Here is a 23,181-nt window from a genome sequence, read left to right as displayed (position 1 = left end):
ACTGGGTTTCTCTGTATAGCCCTGGCTGTCCTGGAACTCACTTTGTAGACCAGTCTGGCCTTGAACTCAGAAATCTGCCTGCCTCTGCCTCCCAAGTGCTGGGATTAAAGGCATGCGCCACCATGCCTGGCCCCCAAGGCCCTTCTTAATAAGTCATTCCTAAAGAGTTTCAGGACAGCAGAAATATAGCTTCACATGAAATCTGAAGGTTCAGGATTCCTAAAGTAGGTCTGATATTATGCTTTGTTTTCCTTTTTTTTTCTTTTGTGCTGTGAGCTGAACTTTCAACTCTCTTGCTTCAGCCTCCAAGAGGAGCTGGCAATACAAGTGTGCACCAGAAAGCCTGGCTGTGCCTTATTTAATTTTTAATTTTGTGAGACAAGATTTTATGATGTAGCTCAGGCTGGCCTCCAACTTGCTATGTACCTGAGGATCACCTTGAACTCCCGACCTTCCCACCTCCTGGCTGGGCATTATTTTACCAGTGAGCTGCATATGGTTTTGATAAAGGCTCTAGAACAAAATGATTGCGATGATGAGCCCTCTCACAAGGGCATAGCTATAAACAAAGTCTGACCTGCTAATCAAGAGTTCCGAGAGGGTTAGAAAGTCATGGCACATACCTTTAATTCAAACACTCAGGAGGCAGAGACAGGCAGATCTCTGAATTCATGGCCAGCTTGGTCTACAGAGTGAGTTCCAGGACAGCCAGGGCTACACAGAGAAACCCTGTTTCGTAAAATAAAACAAAAACATTGAGTTCAGTGGAAAAGAGAGCCAGGGCCTGAAGCAACTGAAGCAGTGGATGGGGCCGTCCTGCTGCTTTCCCTGTGATTGTGAAACCTTTCCAGTTGTCATGTATATGTGTACACACACGCACACATACATGCACACACACACTCCCAGATAACCTTCAGCTCATGATCCTCCTGTCTCCCACTTTTAGGCACTTGCATTACAGGCATGGCACGTGTCACCAAGTCTGGCAAGTGATTCTGTTTTCTTAGTTCTCAAGAAGAAACCAGAGACAAAGTCTAGCCTTCCTCCTTCCACTTTAAGTACTGTTCCCAACAGGATTCTTGAAAGTGTACTACCTAAGCAGGGAACAAGCTGAGCCAAGAGGAAAGGACAGATACAAGGCAATTGTGAGTCAAAGCTTCCTGGAAGAGCAGAAGAACCTCTCAAATTCCACAGAACTTTCAGGGCACAGCAGACAGGGGACACTAGACCATGCGTGGCCTTGGATATGTGAGTGGATCGTGTGTACCCGACTAGTGGCTCAACACCTCACGTTTACTCTGATACCCATTACTTTGCTTGGCCCTATATTTGAGAAGAAACAAAAAAAAAAAGCCTGCTCTTTCCCCAGTCTAGGAGGGGAGGCCATTAAAAAGACTCAATCTGATTCTAGGATTAATGCCAGCATTCATCCCTTCCGTCACCAACAGAATGTTCCCTAACCCGGAAACGTGAGATTTCCTAGAAGATGAGAGCCATGCTGGGTGCTCATCAGTTCTGCTCTTCTGTGAGAGTGAGACCTGGGTGACACCTGTACTGACTTGCTTCGTGGAAATTGACACGATCCAAACTGTGCATTCTGCTTGTGGGCAGTTGTCTTGGCAACAGCAAAGACTCTTCCAAGCATTTTTCCCACTCCCTAATCTGCTAGCCACTTTGAATCCCTCCCCTAGCAGAGGGAGGATTTGGAAACTAGGAGCTGAGGAGAGCAGAGGAGAAGAGGGCACTCCTGTGTGGACTTTGCAATGTGGACTTCAGTCTGCAGATTGCCCAGAGTCACACACAAATGCTCCGGTCATCATTGTAGACACACTCAATGCAACTGCCAGCAAGTCCTCTGCAAAGTGCCAAACTCCTGATGCAAATGGTTTCTCATTAAAGTATCTCATCAAAGTGTTTTTCTGATTACTAAAGTACATTCCCACTATTGAAATTTACACAAAATAATGAAGACTGTAAAGGAATAGAAGAATAGAAGTTACATTTAATCCCTCCTCCCACAGGTAACCAGTAACACTGATAGTTCTTTTATGGGCATTACAAATAGATGTGTATATGGTGAGAGACATATATTGCATAGCATGACACTCTCCATACCACTTTTAACCTGATGTCCCTTTTTCCCACTAGTACATTAGCACCATATTTCCAACTGGCACACTAATTATTTTGTGTGTATTTTCAGTCTCAAAGGGAGCTAGAAGCCTTTCTTTCTGAAGGGTTGGTGTGACCCTGATACCCTTTGCTTTGTTTTGCATTGCTCAATAAGGTCTTGTGCAGTCTAGCTCGCTGTAACTTCACAATGTGGTCGTCGACGGTGATCTTGAACTTCGGATTTCTCTCTCTCTAGCTCCTAAGACTGGGCTTGCAAGTCTGCACCACTCCACCTGGCTATATCCCAATTCAGTACTTTTCCCCCCTCTCACTCAGTAGCCCAGGCTGCTCTGAACTTACTATGTAGGACTGTAATTATCCTCCTGCCTCAGCTTTCCAAGTGCTGAGAATACACGTGTGAACCACCCGCTCAGCTTCTCAATACTTTTTTTGAGTCCAAAGATTAAGGCAAATTCTTACTTGGTGCAAACAAGACACATTTAAAAAACCTCTACTTTGAACTTTTGAAGCTATTGCCTAATGGCATTGAGTAAATGGCTGTATTTGTGGGATGTTAGAAGGATTGCTTGAGAGCCAGGTGCTATGGCTCAGGAATGATTCTAGCACTAGACAGCCGAGGCAGGAAGACTGCCAGGAATTCCTCCTGGCCAGCACGGACTACATAGTGAGTTCTCTGCCAATCTCGGCTACTTAGTGAGACCCTGTTTCAAAAGACAATTCCTTTCAGAAAAGTAATGGTATGCAAATAACCAGAAAGCAAAAGTGGGAACTATTTTAGAGAAAAAGGAGGTGGGGGTGTGTGTGGTAAGACTCAAGTATGAGATATACATATGAAAATGTCACAATGAAACCCAGTTTTTGTATGCTATGCAAAATAGAAAAGGGGCTACAAGAAAGATTTTTTCTTAAAAAGTGTTATTTTGTTAAACATAAATACAAAATATAAATATATAAAGGGCTAGAGAACTGTTCCTATTCCAGAGGAACTGAGTCTGGTTCTTAGCACCTATACCAGGCAACTCATAGGCGCCACCTGTAACTGTCATTCCAAGAGACCTGACACCCTCTTCTGGCTTCCACAGGTACCTACCTACATGCATGTGGAATTTATTTGTACACACCCACATACATGTACATTAAAATAACAAAAATAAATCTAAAATATTGTCAACCCAAAATATGTAGCAAATATATAGCCGTTTCTTCATTTTCAGATTTATTTATTGTGCATCCATGTTTTATCTTCATGTATGAATATGCACTATGTATGTCTGTTGCCTGTGGTTATAAGCTGACATGAGGGGCTGAGAACTCAACGTGGGTCCTCAACAAAAACAATGAGTTCTCTCTAGTGCTGAGTCACCTCTCCAGTCTCCATTTCTTAATTTTTAAAAAATGATTTATTGATTTTTATGTATATGAGTACATTATAGCTAGCTGTCTTCAGACACACCAGAAAAGGGCATCAGATCCCATTACAGATGGTTGTGAGCCACCATGTGGTTGCTGGGAATTGAACTCAGGACCTCTGGAAGAGCAGTCAGTGCTCTTAACTGCTGAGCCATCTCTCCAGCTCACTATTTCTTAATTTTTAAGCTATACCTGTGACTGAATCAAAACTAACCAAGCTGGTTGTGGTGGCACATGCTGTAATGCCACTACTCAGACAGCTGAGGCAGGAGGCTTTCCATGAATTTGAAGCCAACCTGGACTACAAATGAGTCCTGACTAGCTGTGTTACATAAAGAGTTTTGTCTTAAACAAATAAAAATAAAGCAAAAAACTGATGTAGGATTCTGGATATCTGGAATTTCTGAGCAAGCATTAACCTTCCTCCTTTCCTGACCCCCAAAGTTATGCAGGGGTGGGCGTAGGGGCAGTAGTGGCCCTCACTGCTCACTAACCCCACTTTTCATGCTCTTTAAACGCTACGCAACAGATTCTGATCTAAAGTATTTCCCCAGTGTTTATAATGAGCTATTTTCCAAGAACAGTTCCTTAGGATAAGGAGCCATAAACCCTTTACTTATCGACATATTTGCCTAGGACAGGTTAAGAGTCTATGTGCCCCCTCCCTCCCACTCTCACGCTTTGAGAAAGGGTCTCTCTATGTAGTTATGGTTGGCCTGAAAATATCATTATGTAGACCAGACTGGCTATGAGTTCATAGAGATCCACCTGCCTCGCCTCGCCTCCCCTCGCCTCTCCTCTCCTCCCCTCCCCTCGCCTCCCCTCCCCCCCCCTCCTCCTCTTCTTCTTCTTCTTCTTCTTCTTCTTCTTCTTCTTCTTCTTCTTCTTCTTCTTCTTCTTCTTCTTCTCTCTCTCTCTCTCTCTCCCTCTCTCCTTCTCCTCCTCCTCCTCCTCCTCCTTCTTCTTTTTCTTCTCTCTCTCTCTCTCTCTCTCTCTCCCTCCCTCCATCCCTCTCTCTCTCTCTCTCTCTCTCTCTCTCTCTCTCTCTCTCTCTCTCTCTCGTGCTGGGATTACATATGCCACCACACCCAACAAATTCATCTCTCAATTAATATTCACTCATTGTTATTTTTAGTGTGTATGCACACATGCATGTGTGCCTGTGTGTGGAGATAGAAGGACAATCTTGGATGTTATCTTTAGGAATTCTATCCACCTCTTTTGAGACATGAAATTCTCATCAGCCTGGAGCTTACTAATGGGCCAGGCTGGCTGGCTGGGGAGTCCCAGGGATCCTCCTGTCTCTAAAGCACTGAGATGACATGCTTACACTATCACACCCATTTTTTTTTACATGAGTCCTGGGATCAAACTCAGATTCTCATGCTTTCAGTGTGCTTTACAGACTGAGTGATCCCTCCGTCAAGATCTTGTTGGTAGTTTTGAGACCCAGACTTATACAGTTGAGGGTGACTTTGAACTCCCCAGCTTCTTACCTCCAGTGCTGAGATTATAAGTGTGCCCACCAGTTTACATCATGCTAAAGACTGATGGTCACTCTACCAACTAAGCTTCAACCCCAGGTTTTGTTTTTGCTTTTGTCTGTCTGTCTGTCTGTCTGTCTGTCTGTCTGTCTGTTTTTAGGACAGTCTCCCTAGCCCAGACTAGCTGAATTCATAGATGCAGCCCAGCCTGGCCTAGAAGTCATAATTGGTATTCCTGCCTCAGCCTCCCAAGTACTGGGATTAAAGGCAAGAGTTAATAAGTTAATTTTATAGTCTTCTCTCTTGCATTTCTATATCTCTTGTTACTTCTCTCTTCTTCTGTTTTTTTTTTTTTTTTTTTTTTTTGGGTTTATGAGACAGGGTTTCTCTGTATAGCCATGACTGTCCTGGAACTCATTTTGTAGACCAGGCTGGCCTTGAACTCAGAAATCCGCCTGCCTCTGCCTCCCGAGTGCTGGGATTAAAGGCGTGCGCCACCACGCCTGGCTGGTATGTATTTTTTTTTAAGATTTATTTGTACAACTTTTTATTTATGTGTGTATGTTTGTGTGTGTGTGTGTGCATGCACGTGCACACCTAGAAAAGCCAGGAATGGGTGGTTGTCAGAATCTGAACTTGGTCTTTTGAAAAAGCAGCAAGTGCTCTTAACTACTGAGCCATTGTCTCTCTAAGCCCTTTTCCTATATATATTTTTAAGACAATATTCGTTTGTAACAGAATCTCATTCTGTTTCATACTAGCTCAGGCTAGCACAGAACTAAGTAGACTAAGTAGCCCAAGCTGGCCTCGAATTTATGACACTCTTCCTGCTTCCATTTCCCCAGTGCTGGGATTTCCAACATTTTTTCTTTTCCTTATCCAAAACTTTGACATGGATTTTAGGAAAAGCAGCTTCACTTGTACACTGGAAATTTAGGCCAAATAAACCTGATCTCTTTACAACTTTCCTTCATTTGGTGCCACTTAGCAACAAGTGCTCTTTGGACTATGTGTTAAGCACTTTCAAATGGACTCCTGGGAATTTGTGCCACCCAGTGGCTAAAGTAGTAACTGCACCCTGAAAAGCACAAGGTTGTCATGAATAAATGTAACCTAGGGAAGTCCCAACAAAAGTGAGGTCTATATTACTGCCCAGTGGGAAAATACTTCCTAACCGCCGATGGTTGTTCCACTTTAAGTCTCATTTTCTAAATGATTTCAAGTAGAATGGGAAAGGATATATTTAGAGGTTTAGAGCCCTGGTCTCTGCAGGATTAAATGGTGCCCTAAAGACTTTTCAAGAATCTTACTGAGGTCTCTCCTTCCTAATGTGCTGGAAACAAAGAATAAACAGTGCAGGGCACAGGATCCTTCCTCTTTAACCTCTAGAAGAATCAAAGTCCTTGCTGAGAAGACACTGAAATAGAAGATCCATGAGCCCGGCGTATGGAACCATCAGCAGTTTCTTGTAGGATGGATATGCTTGTGGCGACTGTGTCTGGGGCTACGTCAAGAAAGATTCATGGGTTTTAAGGGTATATATATATATATATATATATATATATATCGTTTTTCTAGATTGAAAAAGACTCTCCAGGCCAGGCATGGTGTGCAGCCCTTTAATCCCAGCACTCAGGAAGCAGAAGCTGGTGAATGTCTGTGACATCCAGGACAGCTGGGGCTACATTGTGAGTCCCAGTCTCCAAAACAAAACACTACATACAAACAAACAAACAAAAAGTCTCACTGTGTTGACTAGGCTGGGCTTGCCTCTGTCTTCTAGTGCTGGGATAAAAAGTGTCACCATGCCTGGACCTCTTCCTACACACACACACACACACACACACACACACACACACACACACACACAACTTTGCTGTGAAATAGATAGCTCAGGATTTAAAGATGCCTGCCACCAAGCCCAAGAACCTGAGTTCCCTCCTTCTCTGGGACTTACATGGTAGAGAGAATCAACTTCTATTGTAAGTTATTCTCTAACCTCCACAAGCACACAAGCTCACCCCTGCACAAATAAAACTTTCATATATATATTTATCTTATGTATATGAGTGCACTGTGGCCGTCTTCAGACACACCAGAAGAGGGCATCAGATCCCATCTGAAATGGTTGTGAGCCACCATGTGGTTGCTGGGAATTGTACTCAGGACCTCTGGAAGAGCAGTTGGTGCTCTTAACCGCTAAGCCATCTCTCCAGCTCTTTGAAAATACAAATTTTCAAAGATCAAAAATTTTCTTTATGTATATGTGTTTGCCTCCATAAGTTTGTGTGTACCACGTATATACAGGAGCCCCTGGAAACCAGAAGAGGGCATCAGATACCCTGGAACTGGAGTTAAAGATGATTGTGAGAACCATATGGGTGCTGGTAGCTGAACTCAGGTCCTCTGCAAAAGCAGTGAGCGCTCCTGACCTCTCTCTGGCTTCTGTGTCTCTGTCTTATGTACATTTTATTTCTTTTGTTTTTTCCTTTTGAGGCTAAGTCTTAATTATCCCATGTTAGTCTCCAAACAGCTATAGCTAAGGGTCTAGAAGCCTGATTCTCTGGCCTCCACTACCAGAGTACAAGTTTATGTTCACCCTCAGCTACATAAACACTAGAGACCAGTGTGAGCTACATGAGAGTCTGTTTCCAAAAAAAAATTTTTTTTTAAATAACTGTCAGGATTTGAGGTTCTAATAGTCTCACCTCATTTTAAGAACTTGTTTTTACTTTGTCTTTTATGGCTAGATTTAAAATGCTCTTAATGCTTAGACTAAAAAGTTCTATAAAACGAAACATCTTTCAGAAACCTCCGAATTTGTTTTTTACTTATTTTTGAGATAAGGTCTTTCTATGTAGCCCTGGCTATCCAGGGTGGTCTTGAACTCACATAGATTCACTTGTTTCTGTCTCTCAAGTGCTGAGATTAAAGTTATCTGCTTTCATTTTTATCTATCTATCTATCTATCTATCTATCTATCTATCTATCTATCTATCTATCTATCTATCATCTATCTACTTTGAGACAGGGTCTCTCTATGAAGTCCTGGCTGTCCTGGAACTCTCTATGTAGATCAGGCTGGCCTGGAACTCAGAAATCTGCCTGCCTCTGCCTCTGCCTCTGCCTCCCAAGTGCTGGGATTAGAGGCTACCACTCCTGATGTGCTCTTATGTTTAATTAACATATAATAACTGCACATATTTGGGGTGAAGTTAATGTGATATTTTAATACATAAATATAATATATAGTGATTCAATAAGGGTAATTATCATTTTTATCACCTCATGCCTCATGTTGGGAACATTTAAAACCCTCTTCTAGCTAGCTATTTTAAAATATTTACTAAACTGTTCATTGCAGCCACAAGTGCTACAGAAAACTAGAACTTCTTCCCAACAATGTCTCCATACTCCAAACCCATCCTTTTCCTATCCTTCCTCCTTCCTACCCTTCAAAACTCCTGTGGCCTTACTTCCATTCCCCATCTCTGTGGGGTATATTTTTAGCTTCCACTCATTAGCAGAGGGATTGTGAAGGACTCTACCAACATGCATGACAAAGCAAGGTGGTTGGATTGTCAGCATATCCCAACGCTATTCTCTTTTCCTTGTTTAGTTTGGGCAAATTTTTCATGTGCATGTTGATGTCGGTTCTTTTGAGAGAGGGTCTCATGTAGCCCAGGCTAGCTTCAAACTCATTATGTAGCTAAGCCTGGCCTTGAACTCCTCACCTTGTACTCTCACCTCCTAAGTGCTAGGATTGTGGTTGTGTACCACCACATTTGGCCCTATTTAATTCTTTTTAAAAAATTACATCTACTTATTTATTTAATCACACGTGTATTCAGCTACCCATGTGTGTGCCATAGTATGCAAGTGGAAGTCAGAGAACAAACTGGAGGATTCTCCTTCCACCTCGTGGGTCCCAGGAATCAAATTCAGGTCACCAGGCTTGAGTGCAAGCACCTTTACCCACCGAGCAGTCTGGCTACCTTATTCAATTCTTTATGTCAGAACACGAGGAAAAAGCAAGACAAAACAAAATCAAGGTACCAACCTCTAGGATCTGTTATGGTCTTAGTGTGAAATGAACCAGCTAATTCTTCCATTCTGCTAGACTCTGCTACTCTAAATTTCTATGAAGACTCCGCCGTATTAAAATAAATGCAAAAGGCAGCGACATCTACTCTTCGGGGATATGTCCATTTAAAAAGCAAAGGAGTACAAGTTGTTAGAACTCAAGCTATTTGGTAAGCACGGGCATGTTGATCGCTTGGACCCAGAGTTCCAGGCCACCAGGGGAACAACATGATGAGATCCTATCTCAAAATAACAAAAGCACCAACCACACCAGGGTACGAGATAAAGCACCCCTGCCCAGACTATTTGTCTCAGCACAGTGGAGACGAACCTTGGCAAAACATTCTGTACTGTGCAATGGCATAGTTAGAGAAGTCTCTCTGGAAGCCCCGCCCCATTGCCCCTGTCTCCCGTCTCCACCCCACCCCACCCCCCAGCTCTCCCTCTCCACAGAGGAATGCATCTGGCTTTTATCTATTCTTCGGGGAGATCACTCAATAGGATGCTTCTTCCTGGTGGGTTCATGTTAAGCTTTAATACTAATTACTAACATTTGGTGCATATTATATAAGAATAAAGGGCTTTGCCCAATCTGAGGTAAGGTCAGGGGAACAAGCAGGTTGACGTGAACTGCAACAGCCCCTGTATCTGCTGCCTGATACCTTCTCCGGTCATCTTTTCTTCAAAATTCTCAACATCACAAATGCAGTGAGCTTCCAAAGTGCAAGTCTGACAGCATTGCTTTGCAGCAGCAGACTACTCAGTGACTGTCTTTTCACATACTATTCGACAGTTACCTCTAACAGAAATCAGTCAGGTGCTGTGGCAGACACTTGCCATTTGAGGCCAGCCTGGACCATATGACAAGATCTAAGAAAAAAAAAAAAAGCCGTAAACCTCATCAGGTTTTCTTATTATTCATGCTTGCTATATCTGTCTTGCTGGGATTAGTGGTGTGAACCATCCCAACCTCCTTTTTCCCTCTTTCCTTTCCTTTCCTTTCCTTTCCTTTCCTTTCCTTTCCTTTCCTTTCCTTTCCTTTCCTTTCCTTTCCTTCTTTCCTCTCCTCTCCTCTCCTCTCCTCTCCTCTCCTCTCCTCTCCTCTCCTCTCCTCTCCTCTCCTCTCCTCTTCTCTTTTCTTTTCTTTTTGAGACAGGGTCTCTCTATGTAGTCCTAGCTGTCCTGGAGATCATTTTTGTAGACCAGGCTGGACTTGAACTCACAAAGATCCACCTGCCTCTGCCTCTTAGTGCTGAGAGTAAAGGTATAGGCCCCCATGCCAGACTAATTGTTTTTTCCTTTGGTGGGGGTGCAGTATGAGACAGGTCACTCTATGTAGTTCTGGATGCCCTAGAACTCATTATGTAGACCAGGTTAGCTTCAACTCACAGAGATATATCTACCGCTGCCTTCCATGTGTTGGGACAGCCAGGGCTACACAGAGAACACCAGCCCCCAGAGTTTCTATATGGATGCATTCTAAATATATTCTGGATTTCTCAGAGCCAGTCTTTGTCCTAAACAAGTTTTTACCATCTTTGCTTGTTGTACAAAGCAGTGGTTAACATGTGAACAAGAAGCTTGACTCTCAGCTGGAGAGATGGCTCAGCGGTTAAGAGCGCTGACTGCTCTTCCAAAGGTCCTGAGTTCAAATCTCAGCAACCACATGGTGGCTCACAACCATTCAAAATGAGATATTATGCCCTCTTCTGGTGTGTCTGAAGACAGCTGCAGTGTACTTACATAAATAAATAAATCTGGAGAAGGAGAAGGAGAAGGAGAAGAGGAAGAAGAAGCAGCAGCAGCAGCAACTTGACTCTTCCCTGCTGGTGGCTTATGTTCTCCATGCATCAGTTTCTGCATCACTGGCATGGAGGTAATACTATCCCCTTGGAGGGGTTTCCTAGGACTAAAATAACACACACACACACACACCACACACCACACACCACATACCACACACCACACACCACCACCATATACAGAGAGCCTTAAACAAAAGCTATTTTGGTACTTTGTTATGTCATTTTGAAGAATGTGTTTGTGAGTACAAGATTAAATAGTAGAGTTGCAGAGAAAAATGTTCTTGACATGATTATAGATTCCAGAAAATTAATAAAATGAGCAGAGACATAGTGAAAAAATGTGTTGGCTGTGTGAAAATACCCAATTACAGTCATTTATATAAGCAGGTTAACATTTAAGGGCCTAATTATTATGCAGCACCATAGCAATTACACATATCATTAAATATGCATGGGATTAACCTTTCTCTGAGTTCCTTCCATTTGATTACAGTTCTAAAGTACTCGCTGAGCTCAGAGAACAGTCTTCAGCTAATTGCTCCTGATACACAAGTTGCTCACTACTCAACTCCACGAAACGGGACAGACCCTGAACTCATCTCCACCTGAGCCCACTGTACTCATCCTAGTGCTTTGTGCAATACAAAGGAATCTGTAACAACTTTATTTTTTAATATTTTAAAGTATGTGTATGAATGTGTGCACACATGTGAATGCAGTGCCCATAGCAGCCAGAAGAAGGCAGTAGGATCCTCCTGGAATGGGACAAATGATTGTGTATAGGTAGATGCTAGGAACCAACCCCAGGTACTCTAGAAGAATAGGCAGTGTTCTTAACCACTGAGTTCTCTCTCTGGCCACAGACTCCTGGTCTTATGCAGTGCTGGAATAGAATTAAGAGCTTTGTGTACACTAGCCAAGGACTGTACTGACTGAGTTTCATCCTCATCTAAGACTGTTTGAATTAGGTATTACCACTTTATATATAAGGAAGGAAAAGCCACAGGAATGGAATAACTGAGATTCTTCTTCTGGTTGTGTTTTTGAGACAGGTTCTTACCCTGTTGCCTAGGCTCACTTAGAACTAGAAGCAATCCTCCTGCTTCAGCTTCTAGAAGCTAGGAGGTGGCTTGTTAGCCACTGTGTTCAGCTTTAATTTGGCTGAATTATTTTTTAACACTTTTTTGTTTGTTTGTTTTGGTTTTTGGTTTTTTTCGAGACAGGGTTTCTCTATACAGCCCTGGCTGTCCTGGAACTCACTCTGTAGACCAGGCTGGCCTTGAACTCAGAAATCCACCTGCCTCTGCCTCCCAAGTGCTGGGATTAAAGGTGTGTGCCACCACGCCCGGCTCATTTTTTAACACTTTTAATTTTAAAATTTTCCATGCATTTATTATCCTGTGCATGTGTGTATGCACAGGTATGTGTGTACGCATGCCATATAATGCATGTGAAAGTCAAGAAACAGCTCACAGGAACTGCTTCTCCTACTCCGTGAGTTCCAGAGCAGTGAGCGCTTTTATCTGTGGAACCATCTTGCTGGCCTGGCTTACTTTTAATTTTCACTTTAAAGTTGTTGTGTATGTAGGCAGCACGTGTCATAGCTCATGTGAAGGTCATGATTCTCTTCTTCCACATGGGGTTTGGAGATCAAGTGCAGAAATCAGTCTTGCATGACAAGTATTTTTGCCATGAGGTTATCTTACCAGCAGCTCTTCTGAACTTGGACAAATTCTTAGCAATGGTAATAGGGAGAGAGACAGGATTCAAATGCAGGAAAGTATTAAAGTCCATTCTCAAAATTATATTTAAAAAACCAGGCATGCTAGGTGTGGTGGTGCACGCCTTTAATCCCAGCACTTGGGAGGCAGAGGCAGGCAGACTTCTGAGTTCGAGGCCAGCCTGGTCTACAAAGTGAGTTCCAGGACAGCCAGGGCTACACAGAGAAACCCTGTCTCGAAAAAACTAAAAAAAAAAAAAAACAAAAACAAACAAACAAACAAACAAACAAAAAAAACAAACTGAAAACCAAAAACCAAAAACAAAAAAACAAAAAACAAACAACAATAACAGCAACAACAACAACAAAAAAACAGGCATGGTGGCACACTCCTTTAAGCTCAGAACTTGGGAGGCAGAGGCAGATAGATCTCTGTCAGGTCCAAGCTAGCCTGGTCTACAAAGCTAGTTCCAGGACACCTTTAAAAAAAAAAAAACAATTATATCAAAGCAGGTCAACTTCCTTATAGATATTTCAACATCCACTGTGCATGCATTCACTGCTTGCTGAGAGCACAGATTCCCATCAAATGATGACAAATATATTTGGGAGCCTGTTTTGAGCGTCAGCAGATGGAGGCCCTGTGCATCAGGCTAAAAGGTATGCAGCCAAGCCGTCTAGTGTGCTTATTTAGTTTTTCTGAATTTCAGGTCCTAGAACACTTCCACTTGACCCAACTCTTTAGATTCTATGCAAAGAAAACCTGGTTGAGTCATGAAGCAGCTATCCTGTACTTTCTTGTTGTTGCTGTTTCAAGATTCATTTATTTATGTACAATGAGTGCTCTATCTGCATATACACCTGCATGCCAGAAGAGGGCATCAGATCTTATTATGGATGGCTGTGAGCTACAATGTGGTTGCTGGGAATTGAACTCAGGACATCTGAAAGAGCAGTTAGTGCTCTTAACCACTGAGCCATCTCTCTAGTTCCTATCCTGTACTTTGTGAAGAGGTGAAAGAAGTCAGTCAAATGAAGAAGAGTCAAATATTTAGGGTAATAACAGACTGGGTATGCCAAAGCTTTATTAGGAACAAAATATTTCCTTGACTCCTTCTCATCCATGGAGATGTTGTTAGAGTCCAAAGTGCATGTTCTGAGCTTCCTTCCAGTGAAAATAATACACTGTTATGTCTACATAGTCTTCCTTTCTTCTAGTGAGACAGAGGTCTCGATTTCAAATCCCAGCAACCACATGGTGGCTCACAACCATCTGTAATGAGATCTGATGCCTTCTTCTGGTATGTCTGAAGACAGCTACAGTGTAGTTATATATGATAAGTAAATAAAATATTTTTTAAAATTTAAAGAAAAAACAGAGGTCAGGGGTTAGGGAAACAGCTCAGCAGCGGACCCGGGTTCAATTTCCAGCACCCATGTGGTAGCTCACAATTGTCTGTATCTCAAGTTCCAAGAGATCCAGCATCCTCCCAGAGACAAACATGCAGACAAAACATTAATGCACATGAAATAAAAAAAGCCAGACATGGTAGCACACACCTCTAGTCCCAGCACTCAGGAGGCAGAGGCAGGCAGATCTCTCTGAGTTCAGGCTAGCCTGGTTTATGAAGTGAGTTCAAGGACAGCTAGGACTGTTACACAGAGAAACCCTGTCTTAAAAAACTAAACCAGCCGGGAAGTGGTGGCACACGCCTTTAATCCCAGCACTTGGGAGGCAGAGGCAGGCGGATTTCTGAGTTCGAGGCCAGCCTGGTCTACAGAGTGAGTTCCAGGACAGCCAGGGCTACACAGAGAAACCCTGTCTCAAAAAACCAAAAAAATAAAAAATAAAAATAAATAAAATTAGAAAATACCAAACCAAACCAAACCAAAGAAAAAGCAGTAAGTATGTACAATTATTCTGTATCTTTGTTTTCTAGATTTGACTATAGAGATGGTGAGTGGGGAAACAAGGCACATCTTGTTCTGAAGTTAACTATAGGGTATGCTGGACTCTCAGAGTTTTGAAGGGTCACGAGAAGGGTTCTGGAGAAGTGAGGCCCAGGGTGAAGAAAAGCCCTCACTTGGCAAGGAAGCCAGGAGGTAAGGGAGATTGGTATGAGACTGGGAGGTTTTTCTGTGAGGCTGGGGAATAGACTACGAGGTGATGGACAGAGAAGTCAGTCACAGGTTATATGTAGTTCAGGGACAGAGCTCTTGCTTTGTATTAGATCCAAAGCAACAAATCACAGCACACACACCCCAAAAAAGTAAAAACAAGATAGATCTTGAAGGGCCTTCCTTGTACAAGGAATGATATATAGATTTATTGTACAAAGGGAGACACAGCTTAGTGAATCAAGGCCATATTAATACTTAGGAAACAATGACAGAAATAAACCAGGAACTGCTGGGTTAACTCAGGAATTATGGTCATTCTTCTTGTAAGTACTATAGAAAACAAAAACAACAAAAAGGTTTTTTTTCCATTTATTTGATGTGTATAAGTGCTTTGCCTGCATGTATGTGTATCACTTGCAAGCCTGGTGCCCATGGGGGTCAGAAGGCACTGGTTCCCTCGAAACTGGAGTTGCAGGTAGTTGTGAGCTACCATCTGGTGAACCTAGGTCCTCTTATAAGAACAGCCAGTGCTCTTAAACACTGAGCCATGTCTCCAGTCCCTAGGACTTCTTTTTCCATCTCACACATACCCACTCCCCCACCAGTCACTCTATCTATGTCTTTTGCCTTTTTCGTTTCTGTGTTTTGAGACAGAAACTCCCTATGTAATCCTTGACTGGCCTGCAAGCTGTGCTACAGACCAAACTGGCCTCAGCTTGCGACAATGACTCTTGCCACTGACTCCTGAGTGCCAGGATTCAAGGTGTGTTCCACTCTCTGTGGCCATACCTTTGTCTTTATTCATTTCACCAGTATCTGCTGGTCCTACCTTTCTGGGTGCTGAGGTTACAAAGAGAAAGGGCGGTCTGTTCTCAAGCTGGGGAAAACACAAAGAAACAATTATACTCGTTACACAATTTGAGCCCTGAGCTCTCCACTGAGCAGCAGAGTCCTATTGTGATTTCCAGTTAGTACGCAAAACACAGATTCCCAAACAAAACCTGGCTTCTAAAGTCCGTCGTCTGTGATCTCTACCCTTCTCTTCCGATGGTCCTGCCATGCTACCAACACTACACTGCTAAGGGAAGAAACCGAGGAAGGCACTGCCTCTAACAGTGTCATCCTTCCTTTTCACTGGGTGTGTGTGTGTGTGTGTGTGTGTGTGTGTGTGTGTGTGTGTGTGTGTGCTCGCATGCATGCATATATGTATATAGTTAACCATATATGCCTTTACATATGGAGGGCAGAGGTTGATGTTGGCTGCCTTCCTCACGTGCTCTCCACCTTGTGTTTTGAGGCAGGGCTTCTCCTGGACGTCATTGCTTTGGCTAGGCTGGCTGGCCAATGAGCTCCAGGTATGTGCCTGTCTCACCTCTCCCCAGTGTGGGATTGGTACCGAGTGGAATAGTGGTGCTAGTGATCTGAACTCAGGTCGACATGTACTCCATTGACTGCGGCATCTCCCAACCCCTTCATTCTATTTTTCTGAGAGAGTTCTCTCTCAAGGAACCTGAAGCTCATTGATTCAGCTAGACTGGCTGACCAACATGCCCCAGGGATCCTCTGGTCTCCGTCCCAGTGCTGGGGCTACAGGCACGCACCACCTTGACTAGGGCACCGAGGTTTAAATTCAAACACTTCACTGACAGAGACATCCCACCACACCCTGACATTTTTAGTTTTTGCGCTAATTTTTAAGTTAACGTAATGGGTTTCATTATTTGTGTGATTTTCACGCTTATGACATCATACTTTGTTGGATCCCTTTGGATACATTTTAATCCATTTAAATTTCATCCCTCTTGGACATTTTATTTTTTATTTTTTTGGTTTTTCCAGACATTGGACATTTTAATTTATCCATTTTTTGAGTCAGGGTCACATGCACCGGACTGAACTGGAATTTTTTGCGTAGGCTGACCTCCTGTGTGCTGGCATTACAGGCATGAGCCACTATTCTTTTCTTAAATACATTGATGTCTACCCTTCATGGAATTCTATCATATCCCAGTGAAATAAAAAAATCCAACCAAAGTTTACCAAGTGATGTGGGACCTGGGTCCAGGCTGTTTTCCATCAAATCTCTTTACTTGGATCTGCTCCAGCCACTCTGACCTTCTTGCTTCTTCTTCTCCATGCCTATCAAAGCCACGCACCAGGGCCACCGTACCTGCTGAGTCTCATCTATGGTTCTCTCTAGAAATCTGGAAGCTTCTGTTTCTCATTCAATAATTGGATTTCCTCTTGTGTGTTATGTCTGCTAGGAAGCCTTTCTTCCCTATCCTGACTAAAAGAAAATCTATCACTGTTATATCTGGATCCTGATTTATTTCCCATAAAACCACATTATGAGGCATTTAAAAATATTTGTTACTTATATATTAATATGCAACATACTTATATTTTATTGCTTATATATAAAATACACAAACCTTATGTGCAAGAGCATATACTTCGCTCACTACCAAATTCTCAGCACCCAGGGAAGTGGCTGTTCGTTGTGCTTTTGTGAAATGAATGGATTTGGAGAGTCAGTAAATGTGAAGTACTCTATAGCATCAACTGTTTATTTAACGTGGTGGGGATGACTTTCACATGTGAATTTTTAATGTTTTTTCTTTACTACTCTTTTTTTTTTTGAGACAGATCTCTTACTCTGTAGCCCAGATTGATCTCAATCTCAAAGCAATTGTCCTGCACTCTCCAAGTGTTGAGATCACAGATGTGAGCCACTAATTGCACCCAGCTGCAGATTTTATTTTTATTTTAACAATAGACTTATATTACCTGTGTACCAAAAAACAAATCAAGATGCCACACGGGCAGATATCGTATAAATGAATTCCAACAGAAATTGGGCAAATCTATGAAACAGATTTTTAAATAGATATACAGCATAATAGTTAAGATCAAGCCATGGGTTGGAATAGAGCTCTTCCCCAACACTTGGTAGCACTGTGATCCTAAGTTATATATTTCAATGCTGGACCATGAGGACAGTAACAGTGCCTCCCTCAGAAAGTTGTTTTAGACGAACCCTTATGTGTAACCCGCTTTGTACAATGCCTGGCATGCAGTATTGAAGGACTCCACAAATGGAAGCTCTTATAAGAATCTATACTATTAGTAATAAGAGATGTTGGGACATACCTAGCCCTCAAGAGTGACATCAGAGTGGACCACCACATCATCACTGCGTTTCCATGTGGGCCTCTGAAGCCCAGGCAGGGGATGGGTCTTTCCAGAGAAGGCAATTTCGACGTCCCAGAAGCATCAGAATAAAAAGGACCCTCTTCACCCCTCAAGTCATTCAGTCCGGGTAATCCATGAGTGGCATGATGCGCCCGGGGCTCGTCATCCTCCAGTCCAGAGCCTGGGCAGCCTCAGTTTCTTTGCTTGCAAAAGAATTGGAATGGGACTGTTAAGAAAAAAATCTAGACTGAAACAGCGGAAGCCGCCTTAGCACATGCCACCGGGCCGCTTGTGGCGACGGAGAAAGTGACAGCAGGTCAGACTTCAGAGCCCACCGACTAGCAGCCAGGTACCACGCTCCCCATCCCGGGGCGGCGCCACCGGGACCCGCCCGCTGCCAGACTGGAGGAGGCGGGACCGCCTCGGCGTGCTCGCGGCACGGGACCGCGCACGTGAGTCGAGGCCGCGCACGCAGGCCGCGGCGCGCACGCAGAGTCTGCACAGCGCGCGCAGCGGCGGGCTCTTCGGCGCCGAGGTGCGGGACGTGGCGAGGTGAGGCGCGGGGCCGAGCGGCGGGAGCGAGGGCACGCGGGGTCACGAGGTGCCGGCTGGCGCGGCGGGGCCACGCGGCGGGGGAGGTTGGCGCGGCCGGGCGAGTCCCGAGCCCCTCCCCCCGGCGGCTGGCGGTGCCGCAGCTCCGTATTCCCGGCTGGGCGGTGGAGCACGGCCCCGGCCCACCTGACCCGCCGAACCCCCACGTGGGTCTCCGCGCCCCAGTGTTTAGCACTGTTTTGCGGTCGAGGCCCGGCTACAGTGACCTGCCCAAGACCGTGCAGCTCTAAGGATGTTAACTGCACAACTGCCAAGCCCGCGGCTCCCCTGTGCTCATGGGATCCTGCCCCTCCATGCCTTCCCTGATCCCTCTTGTAATTAATTTAAATGTAGCCCATCTCTCAAGGATGTTAGTGTCACTGCGTGGTCTTCTAAGGAAGGAGAGGAAGGAGGATTTTGCTTTCTGCAGCATTGTGCTTTGCAATGTGAAGTGTTTGTCAGAACGTACTGTAGAATCTTTGCCACTGTAAAGGTCTTGATAGAGCCCTGCTGTTCACCAGGCTGTAAAAACATTGTGCAAATACCCCAATCTTTAGCGCTTCATTTTCTTGGGGAAAACAGCCTATGTCAGGAGATTGTTAGGATTCCAAGATATAGTCCCCGTACTAAGATTACATTTAGTACCTGACATATGCCTTTGTTAATTTTTTTTTTAATTAATTTTTTTTTTTAGTCAGCCTCATGTATCTTGGGCTAACCTTGAACTTAATGTAGCCAAGAGTTTCCATGAACTGATCGTACTGTCTGTACCTCTGGAGTACTGGGTTTGTTTGCTCAATGGATGCTGGAGTGTGAATATAAAGCATCCTTGCTAAAACACCCTACAACTGAACTACTGAGCCACAACGTTCTTCAAAGATCATTTTTCTTGGAAATAGAGTAAAAACTCACCCCTACCCAAAATAGCCTAAAGTTTGACCCTCAGCCTTCTTATCTAAGCATTGCATATACTTTGTATGTCAGTCCCCAAGCTAAAAATGTCAACGTGAAAAACCTATTTTGGTTGGAGAGATGGCTCAGCGGTTAAGAGCACTGGCTGCGCTTCCAGAGGTTCCGAGTTCAAATCCCAGCAACCACACGGTGGCTCACAGCCATCTGTAATGGGATCTGATGCCTTCTGGTGGGTCTAAGGACAGCTACAATGTACTCATATAAATAAAATAAATAAATCTTTAAAAACAAAAGGGGGGGGGGCTGGAGAGATGGCTCAGAGGTTAAGACCACTGACTGCTCTTCAGAAGGTCCTGAGTTCAATTCCCAGCAACCACGTGGTGGCTCACGACCATCCGTAGCAAGCGCCCTCTTCTGGAGTGTCTGAAGGCAGCTACAGTGTACTTACAGATAATAAATAAATAAATCTTAAGGAAAAAAAAAAAGAAAAATCTATTTCAGGAGAAATGAAGGTGAATTAGCCTTTTGTTTTGTTTGTTTGTTTGTCCCCCACCCCCTGAGACAGGGTTTCTTTTTTTTTTAAGATTTATTTATTTTATTTTATTATATGTGAGTACACTGTAGCTGTCTTCAGATGCACCAGGAGAGGGCGTCAGATCTCATTATGGGTGGTTGTGAGCCACCATGTGGTTGCTGGGATTTGAACTCAGGACCTTCGGAAGAACAGTCAGTGCTCTTAACCACTGAACCATCTCTCCAGCCCGAGACAGGGTTTCTCTGTGTGGTCCTAGCTCTGTAGACCAGGCTGGCCTTGAACTCAGAAATCCACTTGCCTCTGCCTCCCAAGTGCTGGGATTAAAGGCATGTGCCACCACTGCCCGGCTGAATTAGCCTTTTATAAAACTAACATTTATTTGTCCAAATTGGTATTTGCTTTGTTTTGGCTTGGGTTTTCTTTCCTTTTTCCCCTCTAAGACAGGGTCTCTCTATGTTGCCCTGCCTGCCTGTCCTAGAGCTCACTCTGTAGAGTAGGCTGTCTGTGGTTCCTGAGTGCTGGGATCAAAGGTGTGCACCACCATGAGTTTCAAGCAGTCCAAGATAGCCAGGGATGACATTGAAGTCCTCCTGTCTGAAGGAGTAAGTTACTGATCCGCATATGTTGGGTAGGATTCCTTAGTTTCCAGTAATAAAATCCAATTTATTTTTTGAGACAGGATCTCACTATGTAGCTGGCTCCGAACTCTTCATGTAGACCAGGCTGGTCTTGAACCAGAGACCTATTTTCTTTTGCTTCCTGGGTACTAGGATTAAAGGTGAATACCACCATACCAGCAAGTTCCAGGTTCTGTAAGGAGGCTGCACTTCACATTCTGTGAGCGAGGGGGGGGGTCTGAGTGTTGTGGTTGGCAACCACACAGTTGCCGTGTCGGGTTGCCAAAATATACCTTGGACTGGTTTCTGATCTGTGTGCATCTTCTCTTTGTTCTTAGGGGATCGTGGGATTGTTTGGCAACGTCTGAAGTCTTGAAACTCTACATCAAGGGAGATCAAGCAGCCATCAGTCAGCTAGAGGATGGACCGTTTGGGTTCCTTTAGCAGTAAGTACAGTGGGACAAGTCTCAAGTGACAATAAATAGCCACCTAAAGTAGAGGTTGATCAGGGAAGCAGCGCCTTTGATAATGCCTGAAGGAATTAGGAATAGCACATAAAAGTAAAGTCAGGCAAGACCGGTCTGTTGTTTGCCTACTGAATGTGGCACAGCTTCATCACTTTAGAAAAAAGCCAAGCTGAGTGAACCAGTCACCATATGGTTGATCAGGAAATAGACGTGTTTATTTTGAGCCCAGGGTCTCATGTAGACTGGCTGGCCTGGAACTGGCTTTGTAGCTAAGGATGACCTTAAACTACTTATTCATCAAGTGCTGGGATTTCAGGCTTGTACCATCATTGGATTTCAAAGAAATTAGAGATCACAAAATTGGGCAGTGCACACAACAGACACATACACACACGCACAGTCATAAAGTTGATGTTCATTAGTAAGACCCAGAAGTATGTTGTTAGGATTTGGTTCCTGTCGTTGTATCAGAGGCACTCTGCATCTTCCCTCCGTATATTCAGAAAGTTAGAATCTTGGACACATCTAGTTCTATATTTTCATCTGACTAATGTTCCAAGTGTAAACTGAAAGTATTCCCACCTCTTGTCTTTCAAGACAAGGTTTCTCTGTGGAACTGAAGCTGTCCTGGAACTCTCTGTAGATCAGGCTGGCTTCTGCTTGGTAACATGTCTGCCTCAGCCTCCCAAGTCCAGGATTAAAGGCCACTCCCTCCCTGCTATTCCCACCCTTTAAAACAATTGTTAGGGCCTGTCATCATGCCACATTCCTTTAATCCCAGCACTCAGGAGGCATAGGGTAGGCGATCTTTGTGAGTTCAAGACCAGTCTGATCCACATAATGAGTTCCAGTCAAGCCTGGCCTACATACTGAGATCCTGCCTAAGAAATAAACAAGCAAAAAAACCCCACAAATAATAATAATGATTTGTAGTTTCATTTCTCTCTTCCTAAATTCCCCTCCAAATGAGCTGTGCTGTTGTGCATTCCTCCCTGCCCTGTTTGCCGCAGTCATTGCTGCAAAGGTTCAGGCTTGGAACTGTGTTCTCACCTGGAGTGAGAAGTTCCATATTAGTGTCGTCCCCCTGTTGAAGACCATTTTTGTCTTCCTTTTGTCTCCTTCCCTTCCCAGCTCTGTTTTACTTATTTTTTATTCTCCAGGTGAATTCTCACTTTGCTGCTGAGGCTGGTTTCAAGGTCAGAATTTTTTTTTTTTTTTCCGCCAAGTTCTGATTCTTAAATGAGTCTCTCAGCCTCGTCGTCCCAGTACTTAGGACTCTAGGAACGCACCACTCACTGTTCCTGGCTTTGTTTTGTTCTGTTTGGCTTTTTTGAGGCAGGGTCTTATTGTATAGCCCTGGTTGGCATAGAACTTGATCTGTAGCTTAGGCAGGTCTTGAAGGTCTCCCCCAGGATTTACAAGTGTGGTCCACAACAACCACGTGGTTCTTCCGTTTTATGTCTCCCTTTGATGGTGTGACTCAAACTTGGGGCCTCAGGAATATCTTTATAGAATAAGAATTTCAGTTGCTAGAGAGAGGCTCAGTGGTTACGATCACTGACTGCTCTTCCAGAGAGCCTGAGTCCAGTCACCATTACCTACATGAGGGCTCACAATTATTTATAACTCCAATCCCAGGGGACCAGACACCTCTTGGATTCTACAAGTATTGCATGTGCATGCTATATGAACATTGAGGTAACCAGAACACTCGTACACATAAAAATCAAGATTAAAAATTAAAGAAGAATTTCAACTTTTTTTCTCCCATGAATTTGCAAATACTTTCTTCCAATGTGCTTGCTTTTTCGACTTTGTGTATAATGTTTTTGCTTTGTAAAGATTTACTTATGTGTCTGTGTGTTTGTCTCTGTGAGTTTATTTGTATCACATGTTTGCAGGCACCCGTGAAGGCTGTAAAAGGATTTGGGGTCACCTGAAACTGGCGTTATAGATTTGTGGGTCCTGGGAACAGAACCCAGGTCTTCTGTGAGAGTGGCAAACGCTCTCAAGCACCGAGCCAGTCTAACCCTGTTTATAGGAGTTTTGCTTGTAAGATTTATTTTTATTTCATTTTAAAATTTTTATTATTTTATGTGTATGAGTGTTTT

The 23,181-nt window shown here is 43.7% G+C and overlaps 2 protein-coding genes across 8 annotated transcripts in view; one reads left to right on the top strand and one right to left on the bottom strand.

Moving 5' to 3' along the window:
- Window positions 1–18,402, bottom strand: part of Acaca (acetyl-Coenzyme A carboxylase alpha) — a 272,017-nt gene extending 253,615 nt beyond the window's left edge. Inside the window, exon 1 of one of the 3 annotated variants that reach the window (XM_011248667.2) lies at window positions 17,907–18,402. Coding sequence is in view for 1 of the 3 variants with exons in the window: in XM_006531953.2 (XP_006532016.1) it covers window positions 17,907–17,947 (41 nt within the window). In the remaining 2 variants the exon portion in view is untranslated. The remainder of the gene's footprint in view (window positions 1–17,906) is intronic. The other 2 variants (XM_006531953.2, XM_030245463.1) reach the window with 2 other exon arrangements.
- Tada2a (transcriptional adaptor 2A) overlaps window positions 18,393–23,181 on the top strand; it is a 50,725-nt gene continuing 45,936 nt past the window's right edge. For 4 of the 5 annotated variants that reach the window (XR_001779958.2, XM_006532989.4, XM_030245845.1 and 1 more), the window contains exons 1-2: window positions 18,393–18,500; window positions 20,942–21,049. Coding sequence is in view for 3 of the 5 variants with exons in the window: in XM_006532989.4 (XP_006533052.1) it covers window positions 21,025–21,049 (25 nt within the window). In the remaining 2 variants the exon portion in view is untranslated. The remainder of the gene's footprint in view (window positions 18,501–20,941; window positions 21,050–23,181) is intronic. The other variant, NM_172562.3, reaches the window with a different exon arrangement.

The sequence above is a fragment of the Mus musculus genome, chromosome 11, assembly GCF_000001635.26.
Source record: "Mus musculus strain C57BL/6J chromosome 11, GRCm38.p6 C57BL/6J".
Lineage (NCBI taxonomy): Eukaryota > Metazoa > Chordata > Mammalia > Rodentia > Muridae > Mus > Mus musculus.
This window is presented reverse-complemented; position numbering and strand designations above follow the sequence as displayed.